At 36.7% G+C, this 20,603-nt stretch overlaps 1 protein-coding gene across 2 annotated transcripts in view; it reads right to left on the reverse strand.

Annotated features, from left to right (window-relative positions):
• Positions 1-20,603, reverse strand: part of MSH2 (mutS homolog 2) — a 72,756-nt gene that overhangs the window by 43,944 nt on the left and 8,209 nt on the right. The window contains exons 3-7 of one of the 2 annotated variants that reach the window (XM_082427694.1): positions 18,671-18,949; positions 17,269-17,415; positions 14,787-14,936; positions 13,978-14,111; positions 2,738-2,937 (exon numbers count right to left, since the gene is read on the reverse strand). In XM_082427694.1, the coding sequence (XP_082283820.1) occupies positions 2,738-2,937; positions 13,978-14,111; positions 14,787-14,936; positions 17,269-17,415; positions 18,671-18,949 (910 nt within the window). The remainder of the gene's footprint in view (positions 1-2,737; positions 2,938-13,977; positions 14,112-14,786; positions 14,937-17,268; positions 17,416-18,670; positions 18,950-20,603) is intronic. The other variant, XM_082427695.1, reaches the window with a different exon arrangement.

Below are 20,603 nucleotides of genomic sequence, written 5' to 3' on the forward strand. Positions count from 1 at the left end.
GAAACTTGCAGATCCTTTCCCCCTCCAAAAATACATATACACAAAATTTTGCATAAAATTTCAGGATACTTTCAAGAACTCATTCAAAAATCCCAGGTTTAAGGTTTCAGGTATTGAGTGAAAGGAGGGCCAAAAATAGAACTGGGGGTTGTGGGGTGGGCGTGGGGTGACTACACTGAAGAGGATGGCAAAAAATAGAAGGATCCAGCAATTCCAGTTCTGGGTATATATCTACAGGAAACAAAATCGTTATCTCGAAGAAATATCTGCACCCCCCACGTTCACTGCAGCATCATTTACAACAGCCAAGACACGGAAACAACCTAAGTGTCCACCGGCGAAGGAATGGATAAAGAAACTGTGATACATATGTACAAGGGAGTATCCTTCAACCATAAAGAAAGAAATCCTGCCATCTGCAACAACATGGATGGACCTTGAGGGCATTATGTCAAGTGAAAAGAGTGAGACAGGGAAAGTCAAATACTTTGTGATCTCACCTATATGTGGAATCTAATAAAACCAAACTCATAAATACAGAACAGACTGGTGGTTGCCAGAGGCAGGGGGTGGAGGAAATGGGTGAAGGTGGTCAAAAGGTACAAATTTCAAGTTATAAGATTTAAGTCCTGGCAAGGTAATGTACAACATGGTGACTGTAATTAAAAAACAAAAACAAAAACTGTACTGTATATTCGAAAAGCTGCTAAGAGATTAGACCTTAAAAGGTCTCATCATAAGAAAAAAAACACTAACTACGTAAGGTGACGATGTTAACTAAACTTACTGTGGTGATCATTTACGTAGTATATGTATACATATCAAATCGTGTTGTACACCTAAATTTATACAATGTTATATGTCAATTATATCTCAATAAAACTGGGAGGAAAAAAAGCCTGTCACACTCACCAGTGAAACCTAGTAAGATAAGGACTGGACCGTGTTCACTGAATTTAGCAACAAGTAAGTCACTTAGCAAATGCCATTTCAGTACAGTGGTCAGGGCTGAAGCCAGTGGAGTGAATGGAATATGGAAATGTAGGCTTTCAGAAACTTCACTGAGTACAGGTACAAGAGGAGGACACAGGGACAAGGATGGCTTTTTTACCTCATGAGGGAAGAGATGTGAGAGAAATGTTTAAAACAGCTGATGTTAAGTGGTAAGAGTAAATTGTTTTAGAGAGCCTATCTCCACGATTACACCCTGATTACATCCCTAACACTGGTCAATCCCCCTGTGCTTCCAAATGATCCTGCTGGAATGAGGCCAGAGGAGACAGAATCAGAAAATCATAGCAGTAGAAGATATTCATTTACAGGATGAGCAAATTGAGCCACAAAGGAGGGAAATTAAGCCACACTAAGGAAACGCGAAACAGAAAAGATTAAAGACCCATTTTCTTTAATTCCACTTTGGTGGAACTAAATTCAAGGGCATTTAAGCCTCATCAGTCTAAAGAGGAGCCTTGACTAGAATAGGAATACTTTTTATACAACGGTACTCTGAAACGATAAGCAGTTAGCTATTCTTTAACACTCTGTTAGATAAATAAGAGGAAAGGTTACCATAAAATTTAAATTAAATCTATACTTATTTTGTACCAGTCATCATAGTTTTTTTTTAAGTCTGCCTACAAAAAAATTCATAAAGCTTTCTCAAAATATTGAAAGGTTTGTTTTCAATAGTTCTAAGAGATGTCGATTTTTAACTCTGAAACTTAAATTGCTTTATGTATTAGACATATAACTCTGTACTTACTAAAATATTTGCTGTAGAAACTTATGTTCACTTAAAGTTAAAAACTATGTTTGTAGGAGCAAGTTGATTTTATCTACCAATACTATATTAACTAATATATGACTTTGCTTACTTTATTGTAGTAACTTCCCTCTGACTTCAACTGTTACCACCAAGACCTTCTGTCTTAACTTTCTTTCATAGGTGTACTGGAAAGGTTAATTCCAGCAGGCCTGGAATTAGCCTGAGGTGTTTTCTTAAAGTTCCTGCTTGGCAATGACCCTTGGTCAAGGCATGAAACCTACTAATTGTATTGTTTTGTAATCTCTAGTCCCAGGAGATTCAAGGTGGATCATTCAGCTTAGCACCATGTGATCGATGATTTGCACCTGGTCTCACTGAGGCCCCAAGAGGGCTCTGCTGTAGAAGCTAGTTACAGAACAGGAATACGCCCACAAGACCAGCAAAAGATTAAAAAGCCCAGCAAGACTGTTTTAGGCTCCCTGGTTCCAGGGTGTTCTGCATACAATAATGGTCCCTGATCTGAGAAGGTGCACCTCACCAAGGACCTTTTTATAGGTACCTGCACCTGACCTCCCTGGCCCCCTTGCTGTGACAGCCTTTGGCTGTGATGCATTATCCTTACTTTAGTGCGGCTGCTAGACTGTATCCTTTTCCCGTAATAAACCATATGTTTGTAAGCACTGTCATTTCGGGTCCTGTGAGTCTTTAGCAATCAAACCCTGTTCAACTGCCACTGTTAGTGCAAGACACCTATTAATAAACCTCGTAATCCTAATATTCATTTCTAAAAAACAAAAATTCTAAATTGTCTCATGACTTGTGGCTTCTGTGATACAGCCAGAGGGCAATACAAACCTAAGTTTAAGTTTAGGAAAACTTAAGGATGAGTCACCAGAACCAACTTTAAAAGGACAGAACATTTGCTAAGTATATTGAGAGTGAAGGAAAACAAAAACAAAATCATTTTATTACCTTCATATTTTTCCAGAGCCTGAATAACATTAGGGAGTTGATTTACACCCTGATAGAGTCGGTAACAATCTTGTAAGTTTGCTGCTTGTCTTTGAAATTTCTTGGCAAGTCGGTTAAGATCTGGAAATCGACGAAGTAAATCTTCTTGTAAACTCTGCCTCAATTCTGCATCTTCTACGAAAGCTTCTACTAAATTTAATCTGAAATAAATTATACTAGAATTAATCTTAAATATTTTAGTATGAAACTAAAATTTGTCAACTAGGTGCATGTCTCAACTCAAAAACTCCATGTAAGAAGCTTGAATCTATTCTGAAATGTTAGTTTTTTGTAGAGGAGGGAAAGATCCATAACACTGTGATGTAAGCTTCTGATTAGTTAATAACCAAATTAATGTTTAGTTAAGTAGTAGCATATGATACTGAAATATACCCAATTTTGTTTGCCTTTCATCAAATTGACATTTCTTAAATAGAGGAATCTCATTATTGGGACTCTGTTGATATTGACACATTATTGCACATGAAAACAATGATCTTTAATGAAACAGAATTACAATTCAAGAATGTTGCCAAATTCAATACTTATTCTATCAGAAAGTCTTATAAATTCAAAATGCATTCTAAAATTACCTCATGATAGTACAAAGCCAAAATTTTCTAATTAAAAAACTGAAATAAGTTTATTGCTTCACAAAATCAATAAATAAAATCTTAGCTTGTTTCAAGAACTATAAAACACGCAGCTAATATTGCTTTTGTAATTTATTGGAATCAGTGGCTTTCCTTTTTTTTCCCTGCAATCCACAGCAAGAAATATAGTTTTACATCATGACCCAGCACACACATGCACAGATATTGTAGCGGGCAAAATAAGCCACCTCAAAACATGCCACTCTAGTGTCCATAAGGACTACTTTGGTCCTTAAGGACTATTTTTAGTTGAGGACAATTGAGAAGCAGAAAAGAGGAAAGCTCTTTGCCTTCTCCCTATTTGCCCAAAAGCAGGACATAAATTTACCAAGGTGCTCCCCCTTCCTTCCTTCTTTACCAGGAAGGACAACAATTAATCTCAACTTTAGACCCTTAACAGCCTGGAGATGACAACAGAGGAACGTACATAATCCTACCAGCTAGCCTTTATCTACCTTTAGTTTCCATACATTTCCCTTCCCACAATTTGTAGCCCTAGGAACTCAAAGTCCTTTTCCTTTGTCTTGTCACTTCTCTGAAAATTTATCGTTCCTTTGCTAAGATGTTATATAAGCCCAAGTTCCAACTAAACCTAGAGTTACTCATCTCTGAGGGCTCCCACATGTAAGCATAAACTTGTTTGTTTTTTCTCTTGTTAATCTGTCTTTTGTCAGTCCAATTCATAGGGCCACAGCCAAAGAACTAGGAGAGTAGTAGGAAAAAGAAACTTTCCTCCCTGACAACATATAATTAAAATAGGTTTTGCAAGACAAAACTTAACTCTTACTATATGTGGTGCACTCTTTTATTTTTCTATTGTATTTAACTTTTCAAAAATGCTAGTTATCACCTGCTACACTAACTTCATAACCCACCACTGCGTCACAACATGCAGTATGAAAAACTGTGTAGTAAGATGGTACTGAAGTAATAGCTGAAAGGTAAACTTTAACATTCAAAGGTAGGGGAAATGGCGTGGGCACAGAAGACGATCCTAGGTTTAGAACACTATCAGATGAACAACCATTTTCCTTACATTTGTAAACTATACGAGTAGTAAATTAATCCTCAAATTGCACAGGAACAGGAAAAGGAACCAAATCAGCTTTCTAAATTTCTTAACTATTTACTGATCTCTCCATCAGCATTTACAATTCCTGCATCATCATAATGTTCATCTAGCATGTCATATGAAGGGGAAAATATGCTGCCCCTGTAGTAATCATATAATGACTACAAATATTAAAGCAAGATTTTGCAACCTTGGTATGTGGCAGCCTGGATGGGAGGGGAGCCTGGGGGAGAATGGCTACATGTTTACATATGGCTGAGTCGCTTTGCTGTGCACCTGAAACTGTGCACCTGAAACTATCACAACATTGTTAATCAGCTATACTCCAATATAAAGTAAAAAGTTAAAAAAAAAAAGATTTTGCAACCTTGGCAATATTGACATTTAGGCTAGATAATTCTTTGCTGTGAGGGGTTGTTCTGTGCTGTTTAACAGCATCCCTGAATTCCACCCACTATACTCTTTCCAGAGTAACAACCCAAAATGTCTCGACACTGCCAAATGTCCCAGAGGTGGCAGGGGAGGGGAGGACAGCCCCAGGCTAGGCCACTGGTTTAAAGGACCTTGAAACACTTTAAAAGATGAAAATAAAGAGAAAAATAACAAACTCTATAGGATGTCAAGATAATATTTAGGGAGTTGGCAGTAGATATATTTGTTGTAGCAAATGCCAAATCAGTGGGGAAATAATCTGCTACCAAGCTTGTATTACGAACCAGTCACAGGCTATACAAACAAACACAATTATTCAGGCACTTACTGCTCCAGAAAAGATTTCTATGCCTTGTACTCTAGATTTTAAAAACAAAGCAAACAAAACTGAGTACGGGATGCAGCCAAATCACAGCAAACTTGGGCTTCCTAGCTAATCCTCTGGCTCTAACTGGGCTTCTCCAAGTTTGATCTAAGATTATCCACAATAAAATCACTTGGAGGTGGAATACAGAATCCCCAAGGTTGGGGCCCACCTGTGAAACTGCAATGAGCTTCTCAAGCGATTCTTCCCCCCGGAACAGTTTAAAAAAGTGAGTTCTAACAATCACAAAAAATTTCTGAGTTCTCATGATAAAGCAGGAAGAGAAGTTTAAGGGGGTCAGGAAAAGGATGAAAGAAACCTGATGTTGGCTTCACCTACCTCATCTTTCTTTTCCTCTTCTTTTCCTAAAACTCCTTAGGCCACTCTCCATAAATGGTAAGTATCCATAGAGAAGACACCTCTGATCTAGAATCTCCCTATGCTTCTTTCCTGTTCCACCAAGTATCTTATCACTGTTTCCTCTCAAGCTGACCACAGAATCATAAGTAACCAACATTGTTCAAGAGCATAAAGTTCCACAGAATAGAGAGCCCAGAAATAAACCCACACACCTACGGTCAATTAATCTTCAACCAAGGAGGCAAGAATATACAATGGGAAAAAGACGGTCTCTTCAGCAAGTGGTGTTGGGAAAGTTGGGACAGCCACATGTACATCAATGAAGTTGTAGACAGCCTCACACCACACACAAAAATAAACTCAAAATAGCTTAAAGACTTAAACATAAGACATGATGCCATAAAACTCCTAGAAGAGATCATAATTTTGTAAAACATTCTCTGACGTAAATCCTACCAATGTTTTCTTAGCTCAGTCTCCCAAGGCAATAGAAATAAAAACAAAAATAAACAAATGGGACCTAATCAAACTTAGAAGCTTTTGCACAGCAAAGGAAACCACAAACAAAACGAAAAGACAACCTACAGATTGGGAGAAAATATTTGCAAACAATGAGACTGACAAGGGCTTAATTTCCAAAATATACAAACAGCTCATACAACTCAACAACAAAAAAACAAACAACCCAATCGAAAAATGGGCAGAAGACCTAAATAGACATTTCTCCAAAGAAGACATACAGATGCCCAATAAGCACATGAAAAGATGCTCAACATCGCTAATTATTAGAGAAATGCAAATCAAAACTACAATGAGGTACCACCTCACACCAGTCAGAATGGCCATCACTAAAAAGTCTACAAGTAACAAATGTTGGACAGGGTGTGGAGAAAAGGTGGGAATGTAAGTTGGTGCAGCCACTTGGAAAACAGTATGGAGGTTCCCCAGAAAACTAAAAATAGAATTACCATATGATCCAGAAATCCCATTCCTGGGCATATACCCAGACAAAACTATAATTCAAAAAGATACATGCACCCCTATGTTCACAGCAGCACTATTGACAATAGCCAAGACATGGAAGCAACCTAACGTCCATCGATGGATGAATGGATAAAGAAGATGTGGTACGTATATATAATGGAATAATACTCAGGCATGAAAAAGAACAAAATAAAGCCATTTGCAGCAACATGGATGCAACTAGAGATTACCATACTAAGTCAGTCAGAAAGAGAAAGACAAATACCATATGATATCACTTATATGTGGAATCTAAAATATGACACAAATGAATCTATCTACAAAACAGCAACAGACTCATGGACATACAGAACAGACTTGTGGCTGCCAAGGGCAAGAGGAATTGAGTGGGAGGCTGGAGTTAGCAGATGTAAGCTATTATATATAGAACGGATAAACAACAAGGTCCTACTGTATAGCAAATGGAACTATAGTCGATATCCTATGAGAAACCATAATGGAAAAGAATATAAAAAAAGAATGTATATACATATATATAACTGAATCACCTTGCTGTACAGCAGAAATTAAAACATTGTAAATCAACTATACTTTAATTAAAAAAAAAAAAGAGCATAAAGTTCCAGAAAGAGTATTAAGAAGTAAAACAGCAAGGGAATGAAAAAGCTTCTAAAACACATAGCACAAGGCAAGATACACAGCCCCCTCAGTCTTTGGTCTGGATATCATTAAAAGTCTAATAATGGACTTCCCTGGTGGTGCAGTGGTTAGGAATCCACCTGACAATGCAGGAGACACGGGTTCGAGCCCTGGACCGGGAAGATTCCACATGTCACGGAGCAACTAAGCCCCTGTGCACCACAAATACTGAGCCCACGTGCCACAACTACTGAAGCCCACGCAGGTAGAGCCCGTCCTCTGCAATGAGAAGCCACCGCAATAAGAAGCCTGTGCACCGCAGTGAAGAGTAGCCCCTGCTCACCACAACTAGAGAAAGCCCATGCACAGCAACGAAGACCCAACGCAGCCAAAAATAAATAAATAAATTTATTTTTTTTAAAAAAAGTCTAATAAATTGCTAGTTTCACAAATCTATTCAACATGCCATTTCAGAAATAATTATAGTATTAGTTTGTGTTCTGGCTAACAGAGGATTTTTTTTAAAAAAGACTGCTCTACTGTTTCCATGACAATCCCACTTTCAAATCACAATTTCAGAAGTACCAAAGTTAGTGTTGGCAAAACAGAGTATACCTGTCAATCCTACTCAAAATTACTCAGCTGTCACAATTTGATACATTAATTCACAAGTTGACTGGAATACAAGATAATTTTTAGGGTCAGTTAATCTCTAAAATTCCAAAAGAATAAATTATAACATTAGTCATGAAATTTTTGTTATTTTAAAATCACCGTTCTGTTCTTTAAAACCAGCACTTCTGATCTCTCACTGTAAGAACAGTTGACTGGAATTTCATGACAGCTTATTTATATGGCTGAGAACAAATCTGGTACCTAAATACAATTACAAGTTTTTGAGCCTCTTCTTTATCTTTCTTCACATGGTTTAATGCAGACAGAACCACTCATTTGATACATTAAATAGCAGATAATCTGCTACATAGGCTTGAGAAAATTAAAAAAGAAAAAGAAGTATGGCAAAATATAAGAGAAAGGAACATGCTTTCAAGGAACTTTCAATCTAGTGGAGGAGAAGGACATGTTGCATCTTACAGTTAGTGCTGAGTAACAACCAAGATACAAAATGCAATGAAATGTGACACAAGTAAGAAAGCAGAGAATTCCTATGGGAGCTGGGGAACCTCATTTTGGGGTATTTCATTTGCCTATACTCTAAATAGTTGGCATTTAAAGAGATAGGATCTTGAGGAAAATACTTGGGAGGGGAGGGTGGAGCAGCAACAGCAGAGACTTGAAGGGAGAACAGTACAGGATGTGCTGGAAGAAAACTGAAGCAGAGAAGGAATAGGGAAAAAAACTGTAACCAAGGAAAAATGGAAAGGTTGCCTTTGGAAAGGGAAGTGCATTATTTCCTCTTCTGAGAAAGAGCCAGGGAGTAAAAGACTGAAAATACAGGTACATTTTGCGATTATAAGAATCAGGGAGGAGATCGTCTGCTTACAGGTAGGAGGCAGCTGAAGGGAAAATAAAAAATGTTAGATTGGTCACTGAAATGAGTCATGTAACAAAAGTAATACCAGGCAGCAGTGAAAACTAGATAGTTTGAAAGTACAGTGGGTCCAATCAGCATTGTGTGACCTTCTCCAGAAACTTTTAATTGAGAAAGAAAGCTAAGGAGAGAGGGGCCAGTATGACAAAGGACCAATGGGGCAAGAAATTCTATGGCCCCCATGAAAGCACTGGAAAGAGGGTTGCCTTTGTGGTGCAGACTGGACAGGAAGGCAAATAAATTTCAAAGGGACGAGCAGATCAGCCCAGAGACCAGAAAAAAGGGGTTTCCACTAAACTTGACTTGGAAGCAGAGAAAAGTGGTGGAAAAGCAGTAGACTGACAGCCCTCCTGTTCTTCCTCTGAGGCCAGAGCAATGTTTTGCTGTTTTAAAGAAACTGCACTCACTGTATGACCGCCAGACCTCTCTGTTTCCACAGAATACAGACTACTAACTAAAGACATCCTTGCATAAAAGGATACTTAATATAACCTGGAAAGAAGTCTAGGTCTAAGTCTTAATATAACCCTGGAAGTACACTGCCTCAAGAAGCATGATATATTATCACACAAGCACCACCACCATTTCTACATTTATAGGAACCACTTTTTTTTAATAAATTTATTTATTTTATTTATTATTTTTGCCTGTGTTGGGTCTTCGTTGCTGCGCACAGGCTTTCTCTAGTTGCGGCGAGCGGGGGCTACTCCTCGTTGCGGTACGTGGGCTTCTCATTGTGGTGGCTTATCTTGTTGTGGAGCACAGGCTCTAGGCACGTGGGCTCAGTAGTTGTGGCTTGCGGGCTCTAGAGCACAGGCTCAGTAGTTGTGGTGCACGGGCTTAGTTGCTCCACGGCATGTGGGATCTTCCCAGACCAGGGCTCGAACCCGTGTCCCCTGCATTGGCAGGTGGATTCTCAACCACTGTGCCACCAGGGAAGCCCGGAACCACTTTTATTTGGAGATATATATTTCTAATAAGATTGCTATATTAATCATATTAAATGTCATAGAAAAAGAAATACTCAATTTTAAACTAGAAGGCAATAAAAATACCAAATTCAACATATGCAAATGATATCATCAGCAATTTCACGAGTGAACTATTTCATATGCTAACATATATTCAATGTTCTTTAAAGAATTCTAACTTTGAAAAAACATGGGAAAATTACCAAGGCTTCAGATGAATCTATGGAAAGACAAAAAAACAAAAACAAAAAAAATCCCAGAAGATTAAAAGTAATAATAACAGTCCTAGTGTATATGCAAACATGAGGACTCTTTGGACCTATCAGAAAATAAGTGCAAAAATAGTAATATGGACAGTGTTCTTATAATTCCTAATTTGATTGTTAGATAAAGCACAAAAGGAAGAAATACCCAGAAACTCACTCCTAAAAGATAATAACATATCAATTCTCATTGGAGATTAAAGTATTTAAGCCATTAGCTAAAAAGTATTTGTAGTCTCAGTGCAAATAGGTTTTAATGAATGGAAAAATGAGCATTACAACATATAAAGCAATTCAGTGCATATAACTTAAATAAAAGCCAAAATAGTACATTTCACTTCTGACGTTAATCCAACTTGGATCAAATTAAATACAATTGACAGAAACAAGAAATACAGTACAGGGACTTCCCTGGTGTTGCAGTGGTTAAGAATCCACCTGCTAATGGTCCAGGAAGATCCCACATGCCATGGAGCAACTAAGCCCATGCGCCACAACTACTGAGCCTGAGCTCTAAAGCCCACGAGCCACAACTACTGAGCCCACGCACTGCGACTACTGAAGCCCGCACACCTAGAGCCCGTGCTCTGCAACGAGAAGCCACCACAATGAGAAGCCTAAGCACCGCAATGAAGAGCAGCCCCTGCTCGCCGCAACTAGAGAAAGCCTGCATGCAGCAACGAAGACCCAACACAGCCAAAAGTAAATAAATAAAATAAATTTATTAAAAAAATAGCAATACAGTACAGTGTTTAAGGGCATGGGCTCTGGAGTCAGGCCAGCCTGGCTTTAAAGCCAGCCTCCATCACCACACAGCTAATGAACATGAGATGCTTAGCACAGTGCCAGGCAACCAGTCTTCTCTTCCTCCTAAGAGCCTGACAGTAACTTAAAAGTAATCCTATTTTCATCATTATTCCTGAACCTATCACTGGGCTATAGTCCTGGACAAGATGTATGCATCAAACTCAAAGATCTAGTCATAACTGTCCCTATGTCTGCTCTAATAAAAATAGAAGAAAAAGAGAAATCTTTGCTTTCCTTAACAGAATTCACCGCACACCCAAACACTTTAAAATTAACTCCTCACTTACTGTTTAAGAGGGTGGAGTAGAGATTTCCACCACTTTCTCTGCTAGAAAATCATCCCAAAACAATGACCGTAAAAAACAGAAAAAACAAAAACAAACAAACAAACAAAAAAAAACAGAAAATCTGGAGACTTCCCTAGTGGTCCAGTGGTTAAGAATCCATCTTGCAATGCAGGGAACGCCGGTTCGATCCCTGGTCGGGGAACTAAGATCCCACATGACGCAGGGCAACTAAGCCCATGCGCCGCAACTAAGACCCAACGCAGCCAAAAAATAAATAAATATTAAAAAGAAAAAACTTGATTCAGTGTGTAATCCTGAAGATCAATCTTAAATGCTTAGAGAGGGAGATAATAGACTTGCCCTGAGAACCCCAGGAAGGCATAAACTAGAAAGCATGAGGTATCACAGCAGGTGGAATTGAGAAACGGTGATAAAAAAAAAGGAGACTGTCCCAATGAAAGTCTGACTTAAGGAGTATAACTTTTTCTTCCTGGTCTGTGGAATTTCAGCATTTGGCTTTGAAAACCACAGGCCTTAGTAATTGCTGGTTTAAAAAAAAAATTCTCCCCAAGATAAAAAGGGGAAAATATTTCCTCTTATCTTAGTAGATCATATTTTGACTTATAAAGCCTTTCTTGCAAATGTTATTTCTAATTAGTAAGTCTTATAAGGCCACCAGATTTTGGAAATTACTGCTATGTCCTATGAAAATAACCTTTACTTACAGTCAAAAAAAATTAATTTTGATATCTTGTCTTCTAAATAATTTGTTATTCTGGTAATAGTATATAAGGTTTTTGAAGGGTTTAAATACATGCAGGCTCTAGCTGTTAAGCCGGAAGAGGACTACTGACACGTGCCCTGTTCCCACAAGCCCAAAGTTAAAAATAAAACCAATGACCTAGATCTTGGTAATTATTTAAATTACCTAATATTTCTTTTAAGAAACAACTAAAAGATGAGGGAGAATGGACATAAACTTTTACTTGTTTAGGCACAGGCTTTCCATGGTAGGATACTCAAGAAACTGATTAAGACCAGTTGCTCCCAGGGCAGGTGTTGGCAATTCACATAGAATACAATAAGAAATGTGTCCCTGGAGCTGTGCAGAGGCCCTCAGAAAAGAGTACTGGGAAACTGGGAGACAAGAGTAAGAGACTCATCACTGTATATCCTTCTGTTCTGTGGGACTTTTGACACACGTTAATGTAGTTACTTACTCACAAATAATTAAAATAAAAAATTGTAAACTACCTTAATTACTTGCAAATATCCAATCCTTCCTATTTCTTATTTTAAGTTACTAAATTCCACTTTTCTTCCCCAACAAACCTGGTTTCGGAAAGTTGCCTTAGCATTTCAACTTTTGCATTTTCAATGATATATCAACATACCCACGAATCACTGACCTCATGAGTTATTTTTACTGTAAGACCCTTTAGAATCCACAGGATCAACACTTAGCTTGGTAATTATCTGCAGGGTGTCTTATGATACTGATCAACTATTTTACGTTTGCCTGGCATACAGAGAGTCCCAAATAGTCAAGGGATCACCATGCTTTTTTATACCATCAGAATTCAGTAGATATTCAACAAATTCTTGAACAATTTGACAACATCAAATCCATAAAAATACTGACTCTCTTTTACCTATTCTGGCAATATACCTTAATTTACCAAATCGAAAACATTGGGTATACAGTAAGGTCACATGAAATAACCTAATTATTGAAAAAGGTAAAGTATATCCAGTCAATAAAATATTATGTACTTATTAAAAATGCTGAATATGAACACAAAACAACACTAAAAAATGCTTATGATAATATAAGCACAAGTGGGAAAAAACAAGGGCACAAAACTATATTAGGATTACAATTATGTTTTTTAAAAGACTATCAAACATAAGAGTGCACTATAGAAAATTATTTTATTTATATGCAGTTCAAAAACAGGCAAAACTAATTAATCTATGATGTTAGAAGGATAGTAATTACTCTTGAAGTGAGGAGAGGTAGTAACTATCAGGATAATTGAGGGGAATTTCTGGGATGTTAGTTATGTTGTTTCTTGACTTGTGTGTTGTTACCAATGTGTTCACTTTGTGAAAATCCATCAAACTGCACATTTAGGATTTGTGCTCTTATGCACAGTATACTTCATTTAAGTTTTAAAACTTGTATCTAAAACAAAAGATAAAAATAAAACCTATTCCAATGCTAATTATATTAGGACAGCAGCATTATATAACTTTTCTTTTATTTCCTCAATTTTAAAGATTTTCTGAAATACATTTAGGCTGCCTTAAATCCTTTCTAGAATAATAAAGCATAAGTGCTTCCTACGTGCCAGACCTTGTTCAAAGTACTTTATACACATTAGATCATCTAATCCTCAGAAAATCATCAAATCCTCATAATAACCCTAAGAAGTAGGTGTGTTATTACTGTCATTTTAAAAGGGAAGAAACTGCCACACAGAGGTTGAATAACACCCAATTTACATTAACACAGCTCCTAAGTGGTAGAGCCTTAACATGAACCAAAGTCATCCGGCTCCCAAGCTCATGCTGAGACATTATCCATACCACCTCTTTAATAAAATTTTACTTTTTCATAGTGGAGGAAAAAAAAATAATTAAGAAAATAAGTTATTTAATCAATCTAAATCATTACTACTCTATTACTTTATTAGCTTTCTGTGCAGTTAGACGCTAAAATACAGGTGCAAAATTGCATGTTACAATAAGTGGTATAATCATATGGAGTGACTGGAAGTTACTCAGAGCTTACAAAAGTGTACACTAGTAATATACCTCTCTTCTATTCTGTTCTTGTCCATGAGAGGCTGCTTAATCCACTGGTTAACCAGTCTTTGTCCTTGAGGGGTTTTGCATTTATTCAGCAATGCAGCCAGAGACTGAGAGCCAGTAGTATCTTCAACGGAACCCTAGTGAACAAAAAATAAAATAGAAAAATGGCACGCTCATTAGTGAAAACCTTACTATGCCATGAATAATGATTAAGTAATTTGGGGAACAAGAACACTTAACACTGGGAATTCCCTGGCAGTCCAGTGGTTAGGACTCTGTGCTCACACTGCCGAGGGCCTGGGTTCGATCCTTGGTCGGAGAACTAAAATCCCACAAGCCACGCAGCCAAAAAAAATTTTTAAATAACCAACCCCTACACTCCCCAAACTTGTAAAAACAAACAAACAAACAAACAAAAAACACTTAACATTCTTCAAATATTAAATAGAAATGTACACAAAAGTTCCTCATCCGAAAATCAAACTTTCAACCTGTTAATCTGATTTTCTGCTGTATATTTTTCCCCAAACCAAAACCACCAAATTACTGCAGTTCTAGACATAAAACTTCTTAGAATGTAATTTTTTAAAACTGCTATTAATACACAAAATTATTCATAAAACCAGGACAAATACTATTTATATAGCTTGCAACTAGAAAAATACAGCAATTCACAACTATCTAAGTATAATATTTCAAAATATTTAAGCTCCTTAGTAAGAGTCTTATATATATATATAGAGAGAGAGAGAGAGAGAGAGAGGGAAACATTTTTAACCACTCAATATTTTTAACCCATGTATTTTTTTTACCTGGAAAAGGTTAAGGGCTCTGACTGCTGCAATATCCAATTTCATGTACTGGCTGAAGTCAAAAGTAGTCAGTTCAAACTGTCCAAAGTTTGAATCATCTGATAAGAGTTCTAAAAACTTGATTACTGCACACAATGAAGAAACTGCAACCTAAGATTAAGAATTTAAAATAAAAGATGACTATCACTAGAATTCCAGAGATTTTTTTAAAAAACAAATGGCAAGATGAAAATAAATTTCAAACACTATAATTTTCCCTGTTCTTTCCCAATCCAAACCAAGAAAATCAGACAAAGTTTAAATAAACCTAAGACTAAAAACTGATTTTCAGAAAGTGAAAATTTACTGTAACAGCAACATTATTTATAATAGTCAAAAGCAGAAATTATGCAAATGTCCACCAAGAGTAAAATGGATAAAGCCTGGCATGTTCACGTTGTGGAATACTACACACAACAACAGATATAAGCACAAACAATCCACAACAACATGCGACAATATAGATAAATCTCACAAATATGATACTGAACAAAAGAAATCAAACACAAGAGCATGAACTGTATGAGTCCATTTATATAAACTACAAAAATAGACCAAACTAATCCATACTGTCAGAGGTAAGAAGCAGGGTTACCCTTGGTGGAGGTTAACTGGAAGAAAACAAAAAGGGTCTTTGAGATCCTGGTACTATTCTGTTTCATGGGTGCTGGTCATGTGGGTACTTACAATTTATGAAAATTTAGTTATACACTTATGATATATACACTTTCCTATATGTATATTTAAATAAAAAGTTTAAATAAACTGCCTATATTACTACTATAACATAAAATAAAGAAGCTAAGGACATGAAACTGATAGCCCAATGACAAGTTCTACTTATACTCAATACCAGATTCATTGTGAAAGTGCATATATTTCCTATTGATAACACAGTCATCTATCTGCCTCTGCCAAACTCTTACAAATATATAAGGTTGTCACAAGAATCTCCTGCTACGTCACCACAAGGCACAGATGATAACACCTTTTAGTAGCCCTAAAAGCTTCTTCCCATTTTCAACACTGAAGTAAGTTTCTCTAATACAGATCTGCCTTGACTTATGATGGGGTTACATCCCAATAAATGCATCATAAATGTAAAATGCATTTAATACACCTAACCTACTGAACATTGTAGCTTAGCCTCACCTACCTTAAATGTGCTCAGAGCACTTACATTAGCCTATAGTTGGGAAAAATCATCTAACACAAAGCCTATTTTATAATAAAGTTGAATAACTCAAAATTTATTGAATACTGTGCTGAAAGTGAAAAACAGAATGGTTCTACGGGTACAGCATGGTTGTAAGTGTATCGGCCGTTTAACCCTTGTGATTGCGTGGCTGATTGGGAGCTGCTGCACGCTGCCCTGCCCAGCATCATGAGAGAACTGCACTGAGTATTGTTAGCCCAGGAAAAGGTCAAAATGCGAAGTACAGTTTCTTCTGAATGCATATCACTTTTGCATCATTGTAAAGTAAAAAAAAATTGTAAGTTGAACCATCATAAGTCAGGGAACGTCTATATTGGGATTATTGCTCATACACAATTGCTTTTGATTCTGTCACACAAGAAAAGTAAACTTAGTTTATAAGGATCAAAGGTAAACTTAGTTTATAAGGATCAAACTATTATGTGATAAGCAATCACTGCAAAATCATGATAGTAATAATAGTCTCTGTTTATTGTAGTTTGAAATCAATTTTCAAAATTATAAGAAGCTAGAGCTTGCTCTTATTTAAATATACAATTCATTTTACTTATCAGTGATCCACAAATAACCTGTCAAGAGTTTCTAATATTTTACCATAAAAATACATCCCTCAAACCATACTTGCCTCAAAGATTTGAAAAACTGAAGATAAACTTCAACCACTGAAAAATCCCATAAAAAGTTACATTGTTTGCATATTCATTTCTACACTGAACATACATAACCAGTGCCAATTTTTGAATTGTTTAAATGTAACATTTATTATGCAATTATTATGCACTGTATATACTTTCACCCTTATTACTTCCTAATCTCCACAACGATCCTTTAAGACAGATAATGAAACTGAAGTACTTTATTAAAAACCCCACAGCTTGTACATTATAAAACTCTGATAGGTCTTTTTCCCCCTAAACAACTAAGCTACCTCACCTACTTAGGTGACAGTAATCAGGCTCTTTCAGGTGAAACCAATAAAACAATAAACTATTCCTTACCCCAAGGATATATATTGTGTAAATATAATGAAATTATATTTAAGGTTATGTTTAGATTTTTCTAGTTAAATTAATCCTGAGTTTTTTTTGAGTTTTTCACAAGCTTCTTCATAGATTAAAATAAGCTTAAATATCAGTGATCCAGTTTAGGCTTTGAGATATAGATGACAGAAGCAGCCTTCTAAAAAGTCACTATTTAATGGTAAATTCACATTTGTAATCCACATACCTGATTCTCCATTTCTGGCAACACAGCACTATTCACCTGTTCTCCCTTTTTGCCTTTCAACAACCGGTTGAGGTCCTGATAAATATCTTTTGTGGAAAAGTCAGCTCTTTTTCTTTCTGTGATCAGAATTCCTCCTCTCTGAATAACCTATTTTACAAGAAATATTTTAAATTACTAGGAGAAAAGGAACAAGAAAAGCAATAAGGAAAGCTGTATCACTGACAAATATAAAGCGACAACAGCTTAACAAATTATTAACCTACATTAAATTTTTATACAACATGCAAGAAGACATTGGTAATATATGTATTAACATGTATTTTTAAAATCTGTAAATGAAATTTTCATGGAAATTTAAAATTAGGCTCACATAAAGCTTTCAAAAAATAGTCTCAATAGTAAAAACTCTTAACAGAATGATACTTGTGGAAAGTTGCCTTAATACTATTTATGCTAAAAATGCCCATCACAGATATGCTAACTCTCAAGTAGTTCTTATTGTATTTGAGGCTCATGAGAAGAATAGAATCCTTGGGGGGAATACAACATCCGTTAAATATCTAAATAATAAACCATATATCTATACAAATAGCAAAATCGAACTTTGTTAAAATAAAAGAATCAGTAAAATAATAAGAGGCTAGGGCTTCCCTGGTGGCGCAGTGGTTAAGAATCCGCCTGCCAATGCAGGGGACACGGGTTCGAGCCCTGGTCCAGAAGGATCCCACATGCCGCAGAGCAACTGAGCCCGTGCGCCACAACTGCTGAGCTTGCGCTCTGGAGCCTGCGAGCCACAACTACCGAGGCTGTGTACCACAACTACCGAAGCCTGTGTGCCTAGAGCCCGTGCTTCGCAGCAAGAGAAGCCACCGCGATGAGAAGCCAGCGCACCGCAACGAAGACCCAATGCAGTCAAAAATTAATTAATTAAAATAATAATAATAATAATAGGCTAAAGTTCCACTTGAACTATTAAAAATTAATCCTGAAGAACTGCAACTTATTTGATATATCCATGCTAAATACAGTCATAGTTTTTTTTTTCTTTAATGGCCCTAAATCACCTCTTCCCCACCCTGCACCCCCCAACTGTGAAAGCACTCCTTTTATCAATTGTGATCCCTTTAAAATGGCACTGAGTTACTCTTTCGAGAGGCAGGGGGAGGGGGGATGATCTGAGGTAGAACAAGTCTTAAACAAGAAACAGCTCCTTCTGAAGTCCTATTAAAGACACAAAGTTTCTGTCAAAGATAAACAAGACATTCCTCAAAACCCTGCTGTGATTAGATTTAAGAGGTTTTGACTTGTAAATTTTTTTTCCTTAAGTAAAACAGTATTATGTTAAATTTAGAGCCATTCCTAGCCCTGGATTCTCCTCTATCTCTACACTCCTTTTCCTTACCTGCCTCAGTTTTCCCATGTCTCCAGCAGTCTCTCCTCCTGGTAAAACACATTCCTTTGGTCCAATCTGAATCAGGAGAGCCTCCAGATTGGAGAATTGATCATTATCGGGAAACTCACACAGTCCTAGCTTCCTCTGTGTGGAGTCAACATACCCAACTCCAACCTGTCTTTGGCCATCAACTGTAGACATTTTAACACCCACAACACCAATGGAAGCTGACATATCGTTGTTACCAAAGAGAATGTCTTCAAACTGAGAAAGATTACCTGGAGAAGCCTAAGCAAAAATAAAGAAAAATTTTAAGAAACTGTTGAATGTACTTTAAAACTTTACTAGCCAACAGAAATTACCCAACCTAGATGAATTTTATTAATGAAACGTTTTCTTACCAAAAAAAATTACTTATAACCAATTAATATTACATTTTCTATAAAGTATCCTCCCTACTTTTCCAATTAATTTCAGAACACTTGGGCACATCTAAAAATAATAGTATCAAAAGCGATTTTCAGTTTGAAATTTAGCATCTAAGTTTACACTCACTCACACAATCATTGAGGTACCCAAAGTGATAACCCTCTCAATGGTATGCCTAAATTTCTACACTCTGCCAAACTACCTATAGGTTGCACATGTCAGAATTTTCAGAGTAGTTATACCACATAGAAAAACAGTATTATTAGCTTAAATATTAACCTTGGATAGACATCTCTTTATATCAATGTATTTATTTGTAAAATGCAGAGATTCTTCTAGATCAATGATTTCCAAATAAAGGGTCTTTGACCAATTTTTTTTTTTTTTTTTTTTTTTTGGCTGTGCTGGGTCTTAGTTGCAGCACGCAGGATCTTTGTTGCCACATGCAGGATCTTTGTTGCGGCATACAGGATCTTTAGTTGAGGCATGCGGGATCTTTTAGTTGCGGCATGCGGGATCTTTAGTTGTGGCAGGCGGGATCTAGTTACCTGACCAGGGATCGAACCCGGGCCCCCTGCATTGAGAGTGCGGCGTCTTAAACACTGGACCACCAGAGAAGTCCCTGACCTATTTTCAAAATTTCAAAAAGATTAGAAATCTCTTTAAGACTGTACAAGGTAAGTAAAGGGTCAAGTTTCTTTGCTTTTGGCTCCACCTGTGTCAAGCTGGTGGGTAACAGGACTTCAACATGATCAGAAGCTGACAGGTTGCTGTTAACGTGAGGCATTTCTGGGGCAACTGATGGACCACGGTATGAAACTTGAGAGAGTCAGAAATAGTCCGAATGAGCACAGTGACAAGCCAAATTTAAGCAACCAGTAGCCATCAATAGTCCTCAAATGTCTTTAGCATCATAATCATGATAATCATTTATCTTTTCTCAATATGGTTCTGAATATCCTGTAACTATGTATGGATTATTGATTAAAATCTGCATCAAAAATGAAATGGAGGAAGTTCCCTGGAGGTCTAGCAGTCAAGACTTCGCACTGCCACTGCAGGGGGCTTGGGTTCGATCCCTGCGACCAAAAAAAAAAAAAATGGAAAGCTAGTATTACCTGATACTCAAATTTTAAAAGCACTGATTCAATCACAAATGTGAACATCATATTTTCACATACATGCTTTGGATTTACACGCACAGGTTATGCACACCTTAAAAAAAACTCTCAAAAGTGAACTAGTAGCTAGCTTATCAAGTAAGATCCCGCAAGCCACACAGCAAGGCCAAAAATTTAAAAAAAAAAAAAAAGTCAATTATACAGGTCAACTACCCTAAATATCACTAATACTTTACAATAAAATCAATAAACTAAAAAAAGATAAATCAGTTTTAGCAGTTTTAGATCTGAACTTCTTAAAATAAATATCAGGATGAAGATACTATCTTTTAACCTGATAAAGATACATATTTGTAGATTTTTTTTCCCCTGTTCTAAAAGGTAGGGGTTAA

The sequence above is a fragment of the Balaenoptera physalus genome (genome assembly GCF_965194825.1).
Source record: "Balaenoptera physalus genome assembly, chromosome: 15".
In the NCBI taxonomy this organism is placed as follows: domain Eukaryota; kingdom Metazoa; phylum Chordata; class Mammalia; order Artiodactyla; family Balaenopteridae; genus Balaenoptera; species Balaenoptera physalus.